This window comes from Poromitra crassiceps (assembly GCF_964638095.1).
Source record: "Poromitra crassiceps genome assembly, chromosome: 7".
Classification (NCBI taxonomy): Eukaryota; Metazoa; Chordata; class Actinopteri; order Beryciformes; family Melamphaidae; genus Poromitra; species Poromitra crassiceps.
In genome coordinates this window covers 33,890,140-33,902,877 of record NC_139628.1, presented here as the reverse complement: position 1 = coordinate 33,902,877, position 12,738 = coordinate 33,890,140, and the positions used below count along the sequence as shown (strand labels likewise).

At 44.3% G+C, this 12,738-nt stretch overlaps 1 protein-coding gene across 1 annotated transcript; it reads left to right on the top strand.

Annotated features, from left to right (window-relative positions):
• Positions 1-4,364: 4,364 nt before the first annotated feature.
• msantd1 (Myb/SANT-like DNA-binding domain containing 1) lies at positions 4,365-12,469 on the top strand (the record flags this gene model as incomplete). The annotated part of the gene is made up of 5 exons (XM_083640088.1): positions 4,365-4,618; positions 5,462-5,755; positions 9,172-9,462; positions 11,630-11,738; positions 11,981-12,469. The coding sequence occupies 5 exons, from the start codon at positions 4,365-4,367 to the stop codon at positions 12,467-12,469; spliced, it is 1,437 nt and encodes a 478-aa protein (XP_083496214.1).
• Between the last annotated feature and the right edge of the window lie 269 nt (positions 12,470-12,738).

Sequence of the window (12,738 nt, the reverse complement as noted above, 5' to 3'; positions counted from 1 at the left end):
TTACATACGATGTACAACGGTATGTGTTAACATACTAATGTAGGCCAACATTAAAAACATTTATACTTTATATTTCTTTATGCACTGTATGTATGTGTTTTATGTGCACAAATTTACATTAAACATTTTTTCCAAGGTACAAATATATAACAGAGATGCACTCTGATTTACTCATTGCTTTTCTGTAATTATGTATTTTTGATTTTTGTCATATATGTCTGCTGTTTTTTTTTATAGTTCATCACTGTACCAGTTTTCATTTGAGATTATCTGGTTGCCTGAACCCACAGACCTGCCATCACATCACACAGTGGCGTGTCTGTGTGTGTGTGTGTGTGTGTGTGTGTGTGTGTGTGCGTGTGTGCGTGTGCCCATAATGTTTTGGCCACAGAGTCATCATCTAGAAATATGTTGATATTTTCCCTGATTCCCAATCAGTTTTTCCTGAGATCATTGAATGATCCTGAATAATATTCAAACCCAGACTCTGGCACTTAATCGCAATCTTTCAACGGTAATTTGAGCTGGTTCAGGCCCATCATCCTCTGGGTCTATGAGTATAGTGTTTTCTGCTATACCTTGTATTCATGTCTACTCAGTTATTGCACCGTTGAGTTGAGTTGAGTTTGCTATGTGAAACCTTCATGTCCCAGTGGCTGTCCATTGGTGGTTTGAGGCTCATGACCACTTTGTAAAAAAAGAAGAAAAGAAAGTTGATTAAAAGCTTTGTATAAATTGTTATGGAAAGAATGAATAAGGTGACAACAAAGAGTATGACCGCAGAAAGTAGTAATATGTATAAAGTAAAAGCAACTTGCATATAAAGTACAGTGGGGTTATTAAATTGAAAAAATGATAAATGACAACAGAATGTGTTTTCTCTTGTGTGTTTGTATGTGGCTGGCCAGCTGTCTGCAATGTTTATTTGGGCTATGTTTGAATCTGGGAGCTTTTTATGTATTTATTAGAACCTAAGTAGAATTTAAGTCATCTGTAATGCCACAAAGAGTTCAAACCCTGATATCAAAGAGGGAGTGTTGTACTGAATATCAAATTACCTGACCGGAACTAGCTGTTGTATAAACTCCATTGGCAATGTATTGTCTCAAAGAACTGGACTCAACTGGATTCAAAAAATGAGTGTTTTTTTGTCAAAATATGCATTCATTTAAGGTATAACGCTGATGAACCAAAACAAGGAACCCATATCCCACATCACTTTGTCCAGCTGTTCCATTAATTGTCAATAGAGCACTACAGATTAATGAGCAGCACAAACTATGAACAACTATGCTTGGATATTGGGATACGGGAATGAAGTGATAGTACATCCCTATAATAATGTGCTACCAATGCGTGCACCTAAATTAGCTGAGGGGTACTTAATTTGAAATATTCTACCAAGTATTTTACTAATTGCAGGCAGCACCACTTTAAATTAAAATTAAATTCCCAACTTTTACTTTTTCCCAATTTTTAGTTGTGCTTGTACTTCAATAGTTTCATTTACTCCTTAAGTGCAGTTTTAAATGGTTCAATAATAGAGATCCTTTAGTAACACAGTATTTTCAAATGTAGTTTGTAAAAACAAGTTTTGCATAGCAATTCTCCATATATGGGCAAATTGATTTTTGTGTGTGTGTGTAACTATGAAGTTTCTGGCAAACTGAAACCTTAATTCTGCGTGGTTAGATGTCACAATCTTGAGTAGGCCTAATAAGCCAATTATATGACTGTAATATGGTTCGATTTGACAGATTACTCACACTAGTGACTTCTAATGCTAAGACAAGAGAAGTGCATGACCAGTTTATCTGTAGATTAGTCTGGCTCCTGGATTAGTAGTCTGGATTATGTCCACTTTAATTTATGCGTAAAGGTATGCAAATAACTAAATACACTTATAATGGACCTCACCCAGCAACGGGATTCAGCATGACAGTGGAGTAGCATTCAAGGGACATTAGGCTGTTGTCATGGTTAAGTAACATTTCAACATCAGCACATAAGATTTCTTATACTGTATCAGCATCTAGACACTTAGGGCCAATACAATCTGGGAACCCATCGGTTAAACAAAAAAAAAAGCAGGTTTTTTCTCTAACCTCTGGGTAGTCTGGGCACGCTTTACGCCGCTTTTGGCCATGGGGGCATAAACCAAGGAAACAGGAAACAAGTACGCCAAAAAATTTGTCTTTGTTGCCGTTAGCTTGACGCGGCGAGGTTACGTTAGCTAGAGCCTGATAAAAAAAAAGCTTCTGTATTGGCTTAAAATATGTGATATTGTGAATCTGCGATGTTTCTACAAGAACTTGTTCAAAACCCTTGTTCGGTACGTCCATTTCTTATTCAGTTTCCGCTGCTTGTTTCCTGTCTAGGGCGGGCTCTAGGCCGGAAACAGGCCGAGTGACAAAATCCCTTGTAAACGGAGGCCAGGCTCTTTCGAGCCTGGTGACGCGAGGTTACCTCTGGGGGCAGCCCCGTTTCAATGTGGTGCAACAGGAACTCAAGAGGCGCGGTCGGCAGCGGAAGAAAATCCCTTTCCGCTCCCTGCAAGCTCTGCCATTGGCTCCACCGACGGGCTCTGCCCATGAATGCATTTATTTTTGTGTCGCTGTCAAAACCGTGAAACAACAATAACAACTCTAGCTCGTAGCAAGTAGCAACTTCTATACGCTGAAAATGGTAAGTGTTGACAACACACCGGTCACGTTCACTTCATTTTGATCTAATAAAGCGCAGCATGCGTGCGAGCGCTGTTACACCCCTTTTGACGGAGCCTGCTGACAGATTTAGGGCCAATAAGACCAAACGGATCATGTTTTTATCATGTTCTACTCCATTTATTTATTCTCTTTCTGAATGATCTTGTACCTTCAAGAGGTCAACCATGCAGCGAGACGCCCATTAAGAATCTGAAGGCCAAAAACAAAAAAAACCTTTCACATCAACTTTCAATTGCTCCTCCCTTTCCGCAAAGGCAGAGCTTCGTGTTAAGTGACAGGTGCGATGGGTTTCGTGGTATGATGCATGGACCACGCACCGTCTGTCAGGTTACTGAGGACAGAGCAGATGGGTGAAGGGTCTAATCAGGTCAAAACTGAGTTAAGATGGGGAGACGGCAACTAGTGGCACTAATCAAGATGAAGTGGTGGTGGGTCACGCATGGCGACTATTTCACAGCATTATTACAATTCGTGCTCATGTCGAGGTTTGCTCGCTTTTAAAGTGACAGCTCATCCATGTGGAGAGCGTTGTTTCACCATAGACTGTGGTTTCATTCAACACAGTTATTACCGGGCTCTCGTGCACTGGCCTTAACTTCTGTAGCATAAAATATTCTTGAGCGAAAGAGGGGATGGGAGAAACTGTGTGAGGGAGAGGAAAAGGACGGGGAAGAGAGAGAGAGTGGGGGGAGAGAGAGAGAGATAGGGACAGAGTGCATGGACAGAGACACGCCCCCTGCACTGCAGTGGGGGAGGGAAAGGGTCTCCAACCGTTCTTTAAATACATTCATGTCCCCAACTGGTCCAAGAGAAACACTTCCTGCAGGAGCCCATATTGTCATTGACCAAGTATGCTATGCAGAAGTGTGTCAGCGGTTGAGTCCCACATGTTGCCAGTTTGTCTATTGTCCTCCCCATCTACTTTCCCCCCCCAAAGTGTGGCACAGCATTTCAGAGGAAATGCTCGCTATTTAGGTCCCTCTACTACACTGCAGACTTGCTAAAGCAAATCCTCCCGCTCCCCCGTCTCAAAAGGACTTGTGTATTATTATTAAAAGCTTTTAAAGAGGAGGAATGTCTTGGCCGAGTGCCAGAGCCAGACTGTCTTGTTGCCAGGGAAACGCACACACCCTGTGCTCTCGCTCTACCCTCCCCAGAGGGTTATATTTCAAACCTGTCAGCAATCTCCTGCTCACACGCTCTAACACTGCTCTCTGCCTTTCAGCTAAAAGCTGCCAGCTAAAAGCTGCCAGTGGAGCAGCACAGAGAGAGGGGAGAAAACACAACGGAGGGGAGTGGTTAGACGAGAGGGAGGGGGAGGGATAATGAAGGGCCTCCTTCACCGTTGCCACGGCAACTTGACATCACGGTGACGAAAGCCCCCACTAAAAGCTTTTAACCGGATTCCTCTCCTGCCTTAGGCCCCATTTTGAGTCCTCTTTCAGCTAAGCTAGGGGGAAGGGCGCAGGCAGCGGCACATGGCGTGTGCCTGTTTACAGGTCTCTCTCTCCCTCACCGCAGAGTCTAGAGAGGCCTTACCACAGGGAAAGGCTTTCAAATTCAACCTGTGAAGAGTCTTGTTGTTGTTGTTGTGAATTCACAGCCAGCCACACTGTCCACAAGGCGACCGTTTTCAAAATGGCTTCGGAGGACAGTTTCAACTACCTGGTGCCGGGCCACAGTGAGAAGCACAGGCGGGCCCGGAACTGGACCGACGGCGAGATGAAAGCACTCCTGTACGTGTGGGAGGAACACCACAACGAGCTGAAGACCAGCAAGAGGAACGCCAAGGTGTACGAGAAGATGTCCCAGAGGTTTTTCCAGCTGACCGGAGAACAGCGCTTCAAAGAGGAGATCAAGATGAAAATCACCAACATGTCGTTCCAGTACAGGCAAGTGCAATAGCCAGTGTTGTAGTCGAGTCGAGTCGGACTGGGACTTTAGCACTGATGACTCGGACGTGGACTTGGACTCGAGCATTCATGCATTCGGACTCGGAAGTTGGAGACTCGGAGGGGTAATAGGCCCTAATCATTTGGCATAAGTTATTGCTATATTGATACTGTGACATTATTCAATTTCATGCGATTGTTCAGTAACTCCGGACTCGGACCCAGACTCGGACACAACGGGGACTCGACTCAAACTTGACTCAAACTCTTCTTTGGTGACTCGGACCTGGACTCGGACTCAGTGGTGTGTTCAGGCCACTTTGACTGGGGTGGATCAGGTGGGGCACAGACTCAAGCAAGGGTGGCACCGAGTGCGGCATTTCGGAGGAATGTAGAAAAAGGTTTCCCTCGCCAACATTTAGCCTAAATTTGAAGCATTATTTAGCCCCCTTCACAACCAGCTAGAATGACAGCGTTGGTAGCAATGGATGCCTGAGGTCTTCTAGTTTAATATGCTACCAGTATCTTCACTGTAGCTTTAAAAATGAGCCCGCTGCAGCCTCTGAAAGACAGTCATGTCGGCCACAGATGCCAGCACCCTCAGGATTTTGAGGTGGCACTTGGGGTGGCCAATTAGATTTCAGGGTGGCCAGAGCCACCCCTGCCCACTCCCTCGAAACGCCCCTGCTCGGACTCGAACACCGAGGACTCGAGACTCGACTTGGACTTGAGATATAGTGACTTGACTTCAACCCTGACAAGAATAGCAATCTGCACTTTTTGGGGCAGATTGAACATTTGCTTGATTATAAACATGTAACCACCCTTCTTCTGCTCTGACAGGAGATTGAAATGCACCAGCGGTGAGAGTGGGGAGGCAATAGACTGGCCATATTACAAGGCCATCGGGAAGATCATGGCTAAGCCGCTGGAGAACGGGAGGATGCACGCCTTTGAGTTCCAGTCCTCCACCGCAGGTCCCTCCACTTCCTCCCAATCTACAGAGAACCTGGTGCCCCAGTCAGAAGAGGGGCTGATGGGCTTCCTGCCAGAGTACACAGGCTCCTCTGATGAGGTGGAGATGAAACAGGAAGTGGAGTCGCTGAGCTCTGAGAGTGGGCACACACTGGACTCCAGGTAATAGACAGAGACCTAGTTGCTTGTTTCTCGAGTCGCGAGATATGGCAACACTGGTAATAGACTTAAAGGGATACGCCAACATTTTGAGACTTTAGGCCATTTGCCATATTGCCGATATTAAAAGGAGAATGTAGATGCCTTTATCTTCAACTGTGTATCCACTACAAACAGCGCTAGAGCCCTCACTGCTACTTAGATTAGCACTACAATGGCAGTCTATGGTACTTTTGCCTACTCACGTTCAGTCGTCCAAAATACACATTTCAACAGCTCCAGAAACACTCACATGTACATGTTGTGACTCATATACTCACCATGCGATGAAATAATAATCCAAAGTTACTGGAAACCGTCATTTTCGAAGTACATCCATAGCGAGAACTAACAAAGAGGGTTCCAAGAGGGTTCAATCTGCGAACAAAGTTACTTCCTCGTTTGCCTATAGGCCGCATGCGCTGTGTGCAGTCACGTACCCAGTAGTCTCACGTAGTCATCTACGGCTGGCACTGCGAGACTACGTACCCAGTACCCCAGCAAACTGATGACATTATTTCATTTACACAAAGTTACAATTAGAGAATATAAGAATGGCAGTTTTGATCATAGCTTCACTGTTATGTCTCTACTGTACAGAATGTCATATAATTCTGGACAAAATCATAATCTAACAATAGGAAATATTGTCAGCTTTGGATCTGAGAGACAAAATCATATCAAATGGGGGTCTGTGGCCCTAATGTGGACTAAATGAGGGGTCCTTGATATGAAAAGGGTTGGGAATTACTCGATTAGGCTGAGATAATGGGCCTTTTTCACCAGCAGCGATTTTGTGTCTAAAAGGCAGGAAGTAACACATTAATGAGGGTTTCCAAATTCCAATCCATGTAGGTATTCCAGGCCCTCGTTAATGTTTTGCTTGCACCTGTGTTACTTCCTGCCTTTTACACACATTACATTACGTCATTTGGCAGACGCTTTTATCCAAAGCGACTTACACTAACAATTTTTTGTCAGCAATAGAGAAATCAACTATGCAACACAGTCTATGACAGCAACAACTTCTGAAGCAATAGTGGTAAAGTTTTTTGTTTTTTTATATTATTATTTTTTTTAATAGAGAGAGAAAGATGTTAGTTCAAGAAGCTTCCCAGATGGAGCCTGGATACACAAAATGGCTGAGGTGAAAAGAGCCAATGGCCTCACTTTGCCTTTAAATGCTTTACTTTGTCGTGTTGTGTGGTGTGTTTCCTTTTGCCTTACTGACCAGAGTAATTGTTCAGAATGTCAGAAAACAATATTCTATTTCTTTGGTCTGGGACCATCTCATTGGTATTTGTGAATATAAGCAACTCTCTTTCAAAACCAGCAAACCAGAGTAAAGACACATGTGTGATGTTATTAGTCACTACTATTTGTTTTCATTTTTATACCAAAATTAGGTTTATTCTCAGTAAACCCTTACATCAGGGTTATCCAAAAACTTTTGTGAATGGGGGCCAGAATAGATAATGTGAGATACCAGGGGGGCCAGCTGCTTCTCGCATCATATTGGTTATTTAAAAAAAATAATCATATACAATACAATTGTACTCTAAAGATTTGGTTTACAATCTGAAAACATTAGTTCTGCCTGTGTTGTTCCTATTTGGTGCTTGTCTACAAACTGTATGATAGTGCGGTCATCGTGGGAAAAAATGCAAATGCATATTTTGAGAATTGGTCCCCAGGCCGGACTTTGGACATCCAGTAGGTGCAGGGCTGTAGTGGTGGCTAAACGCACGTAAACGGCGTTTACGTACCTTTTTCAATGCTCTGCAGCGTTTAGGCACCTTTTAAGATCGTTTACTCACATGTTTAAATCGTTTATGCACACTTATTATTGCACGAGTTTTAACACGTTCGCGTAAACTCCGTTGATGCGGAGACCACGCCAAGCACGTCACACACCAAAAGAAAAGAAAAAAGATTACACATGGGCATGGCACTGACCAGGATTTCCGCGAACCGTAGCCTATTTTTGTGGAGCGCTCCGCGGGAAAGGTACACGGCCCCGGTCACGTTGGTGCCTTTATCGAGCTGTGCTTGCCTGCCCAGACAGCGCTCCCTTCAAACAACTTAACGGTGCCATTGTGCCAGCGATGCGCAATGCGCATTTGGAGAGCAGCTCATGGTGAGCTGAACATAGGTAAGGTTGGTTAAAAATGTGTGTCCGGAGTGGGGAAAATCATATAGGCTCACCGTTTTACAACTGAAGAGTGAATCACTGGTGTAAGAAACATGATTGATTTCCCTCTGATCAAGTAAAGTTTGTAACATTAGGTGCGTGCGAGTCGACTTGAATAGTCCAGGTGCTACTGTATAAAGCCAATATAATACGACCATGTTGAAAACTATCTAGAAACATACTGGTGTTTGTTGTGCCGAGATCTGTATAAATAAATATTGGCTGACTAAAATTTAGTGGCCAGAGTGGCAGAACCACTTTTATTTCCATGTACAGTATGTTGTCTACCTATCCTTGCCCAATGTGTTTGTCGACAGTTTGAATTATATATTGGTATTCAAGAATCACAGATTCAATCTGTCTACATACTTTTAGCTATAAAGCTGAAGCTGACAATCACAGGTACAGTGTGTGTGAGAGAGAGAACTATATTACTCTTCAAACTGTATATACTGGGTTCATACAAGGTCCTTTAAAGTAGGCTACCTACTGTATAATTTAACTTTTCATACCTGGAGAAATTCAACAAATGTTCAATAAATACATTTTATATTGATTGTTTAGGCCTAATTATTTGTAAAGTCACAACACATTAGAGATGTGTGTAGTTCATTTTGCTCTCAAATGCACCAGGTTGATGAATTTTACTCTAAAATTTAAAAAAAAATCTTCCGGGGGAGAATCCCCCCGGACCCCCCTTGAGGGGCAAGGCCCATCCCATAGCCAGCTACTTTTTCTATCTGGCTGGCTACTCAGAAATGTGGGGGAACCCCCTGATATACCTTATAGAGCTATATGATTCAGATTAAGTTGTTCTATATACTCTCATATTTTGTCTTGTATATCGGTCACGGAAGCTTATTTATCCGCCGTTATAACACTGCCGGTGCCGCGTGAGAAAGCTGCCTCGAGTCAAAAGTATAGTTTACCCACCTTTTTTTTTACCACTACAGCACTGAGTAGGTGCCCTCACAATCACTCCCAATTCATTGACTGCGAGGCAGCTCCAGAGCATGATCAAAGGATAGATTCAGGTCTTCATTCTCTGCTTTCTGGCCTTGTAGAGAGTAGCTGATGTTCACAAACACTGATTGGACTAGATGATAGGAATAGCATATGAATTCTTGAAGTCCCCTCTCCCCCTGATGGAAAAGGAATGTATAAAAACACGCCACTCTCTGCTGTCCAGCTCCCAGCCAGCCCCCGACAGGAAGAAGCGTGCTTACGTCAAGCAGATGTCCATGAAGAGGAAGAAGCTGCGGGTGATGCAGTCCATGTTGCAGGAGCAGAGGCGGATGAGCCGGGCGGTGGAGGAGACGTGCAGGGAGGTCCGCCGGGCCATGCAGCAGCAGAACATCCTGCAGGTCCAGTGTATGCAGCTCCAGGAGCGCATGATGAACCTGCTGGAGAAGATGATCCAGCCCCCCACAGCCACTGCAGCCTCCTGGGCTCCGAGCGAGGCCAAAGACCCCGGGAAGGCGTGAAGTGACACGGTCTATCCCAGTGGTTCCCAACCTTGGGGTCGCCTGGAATTCAAATGGGGTGACCTGTTGTTGTTTTTTGTTCGTTTTTTTTTACACTACACAATTTAAAACTACCGATTAGGGCCACATGTGAAAAATGTATTTGAGTTCTGAGAAAGAATGAAGTCAGAATTCTGAAAGTAAAGTTCGAATTCTGAGTTGAAAGTCAGAAATCTGAGAAAAAAGTCAGAAATCTGAGAGAAAAGTCAGCATTCTGATTTTAATGTCAGAAAAGTCAGAATTCTCAGATTAGTCAGAATTCTGAAAAAAAGGTCAGCATACTGTTACTGATGATGTCACTGATGATGATGATATTATCGATGTACCGGAATTTGAATGTCTGGGGTCCCTAGATTTTTGTGAAGTCAAATTGGGGTCACAAGCCAAAAAAGGTTGGAAACCCCTGGTTTAGTAGCCTAGGTAAACCCAGCCCCCACGTGACCTGCTCTCTCAGTTCCCAGTCACTGAGAACAGGTCTGAGAGCAGGTCACGTGGGGGATGGGTTTACCCACGCTACTGGTCTAGCCCCATCTGTAGCCTCCTCTGACCGGGATTTATTTGAAATGTCAGTTTAACATGGACAATCTTTAATATGTATGGTGCTGTAGGTCAAGATCCAAATGTCTGGAGGTGTCGCCAACAGAATTCACTGAAATATCTGCAAAGGAAGGTGATTATTTTCAAAGGTCAGCTCACCCTTTACTATATATGTTTCTACAGCACAACGGATAGTCATATTAGATCCTGTGTCTTGTTAATTGTGAAATGCCCTGTTCTGATTACTGTTATTGAGAGGACAATAGTGTTGTCCAAAAATAGACTCACCTTGCCTGTTCGCTCTGTTGCTGTGGCATGATAATTACAAGTTGGGGAAGTTTGGTTTGTGAAGCAGACTTGAGTTGGATGGTGATTAACTGCTGGATACAGTAAGCCCTGCTGTTCCTGGAGAGATCAGAAAGGACATGAACAACACAAACTACATTGTTTCTGGTGATGATGAGTTCTGATGAAGGGAAGCATCACTGAATTGCATCTTTCAATGTCATTCGCTCTAAGGTCTACGCTGATGAGAGAGACTATTTTCTTGGCCTTGAATGAATGACACGACACCATGGCTCCATGGAAAACAAACAGGAAAAGACAGGGGGTTCTGACTGTTGAACAATAAGGACACATTTCCTGGTTTAAAACATAGAGCCACAGCTCATTAGTAGCCTATATACAGTATATATAAGCCCACAAAGTCATTCTGCTATTTACTCTTAGTGAAGCAACTCCAGATTGTGTATCACTATGGCCACATTATGCAGATTATAGTCTTGATGCTCTGCTTACATACTGATTGGACTGATTTAGGCATACAAATAACATTATGCAAATGTTGAATTTGGGTGGCATTCTGCTTTTAGAATCACGTAGGTAGGCTATTTTTAAGACAGAAGCTGTTACACTGTCTTTACATTATGTATAAACGCATGGAGGTTTTTCAGAGATTTCCGTTTTTTCATTCGTGAAGAAGTCCTATTCTTGTTTGAACTGCTGCTCAATTAAACTACATTGGTCTGCCTTAATTTCCTTAATGTCTTCATCATAATTATCATACGTTATGCAACATATTGTGAAGCAGACTGTTACTGCAGGGTCATTATTAAAATGCAGAACAAGCAGAAGGCAAAGACAAATGGAGCTTAAATGTCAAGGTCATCATTACCTTGAGAGGATTGGGAGAAAGTGGGTTAAGTTGGTTCCATCACACAGAACATTGCCAGCTCCATGGAAGTCAATCCATTATGAAGATGTAATGTTCTCTCAATAAAAACCAGGGATGGAACACAATGGCCCTCCAGCTTGGCCCTCCACTCCATCCTCGTGCACCTGGACACAGTGCAGGAACCTACGCCAGGATCTTGTTTGTGGACTTTAGCTCTGCCCAACCCTGCTGCATGAGAAGCTCTCCCAGCTGGGCGTGCCCGACTCCATCTGCAGATGGTCCACAGACTTCCTGACTGACAGCAAGCAGCATGTAAGGCTGGGGAAGCATGTCACCGACTCCCGGACCATCAGCATCGGAGCTGCCCAGGGCGGTGTCCTCTCTCCATACTTCTTCTCCCTGTACATCAACAGCTGCACCTCCAGCCATCAGTCCATCAAGCTCCTGAAATTCACAGATGGCACCCTCATAGGACTCATCTCTGATGGAGACGAGTCGGGAGATCGGCCATCTGGTGACTTGGTGCAGTCAAAACAACCTGGAGCTCAACGCTCAAAAGACAGTGAAGATGGTTGTGGACTACAGGAGGAACGCAGCCCCACCCTCCCCCAATCACCCTGGGTGTCTCCCCAGTTAACACTGTGGAGTCCTTCCGCTTCCTGGGGTCCATCATCAGCTGCGACATGAAATGGGCGTTGAACATCAGAGCACTCACCAAGAAGGATGGATCTCAACAGAGGATGTACTTCCTGCCGCATCTGAAGAAATTCAAAGTGCCAAAAGCAACGGTGGCGCCCTTCTGCACCTCCATCGTTGAGCCCATCCACACCTCCTCCATCACCATTTGGTACACTGCTGCTACCCTCAAGGACATCTGCAGACTGCATTGTATCATCCGCTGTGCTGAAAAGGTGATCGGATGTAGCCTGCCATTCCTTCACGACCTGCACACCGCCAGAACGCTGAAGCGCTCTCAGAAAATCATGGCCGATCCCCCCTCCCACCCTGGCCACAAACTATTTGAGGTACTCCCCCTTGGCAGGAGACTGAGGTCTGTCAAGACCAAAACTTCTCGTCACAGGAACAGTTTCTTCCCAACTGCCTTCCACTTCATCAACAAGACCCAAAAGCCCTCACGAATAGGGACTCTCCCACACCCACCGCCCAATATAATACCCCCTGAGCACAGCTGGTGTGAGTACCGGATCTACTCGCCATACCAAAAGTGCTCGGGGTCCTCCGACTATAGATGACACCACGACTTCACGCATTATAATTGGCTGCAACGGCCAAACAGTGACGTTAGCTAGATATTTGTCCGCCAGCAACCTGATCATCTAACATAATGTTAGATACATTTATAACATTGATAACATTAGATAATGTTAGCTTGACCAGCATTGACTGTTTTAGTTGCTATATAGGAACATGCTTGCTTGCTAAAGGAACAAATTTCTAGCTAGCTGAAAGTGTTACACTCTAGCCGTTTTCCCACATGCGCTTTTTACCGCTAAATGACCGG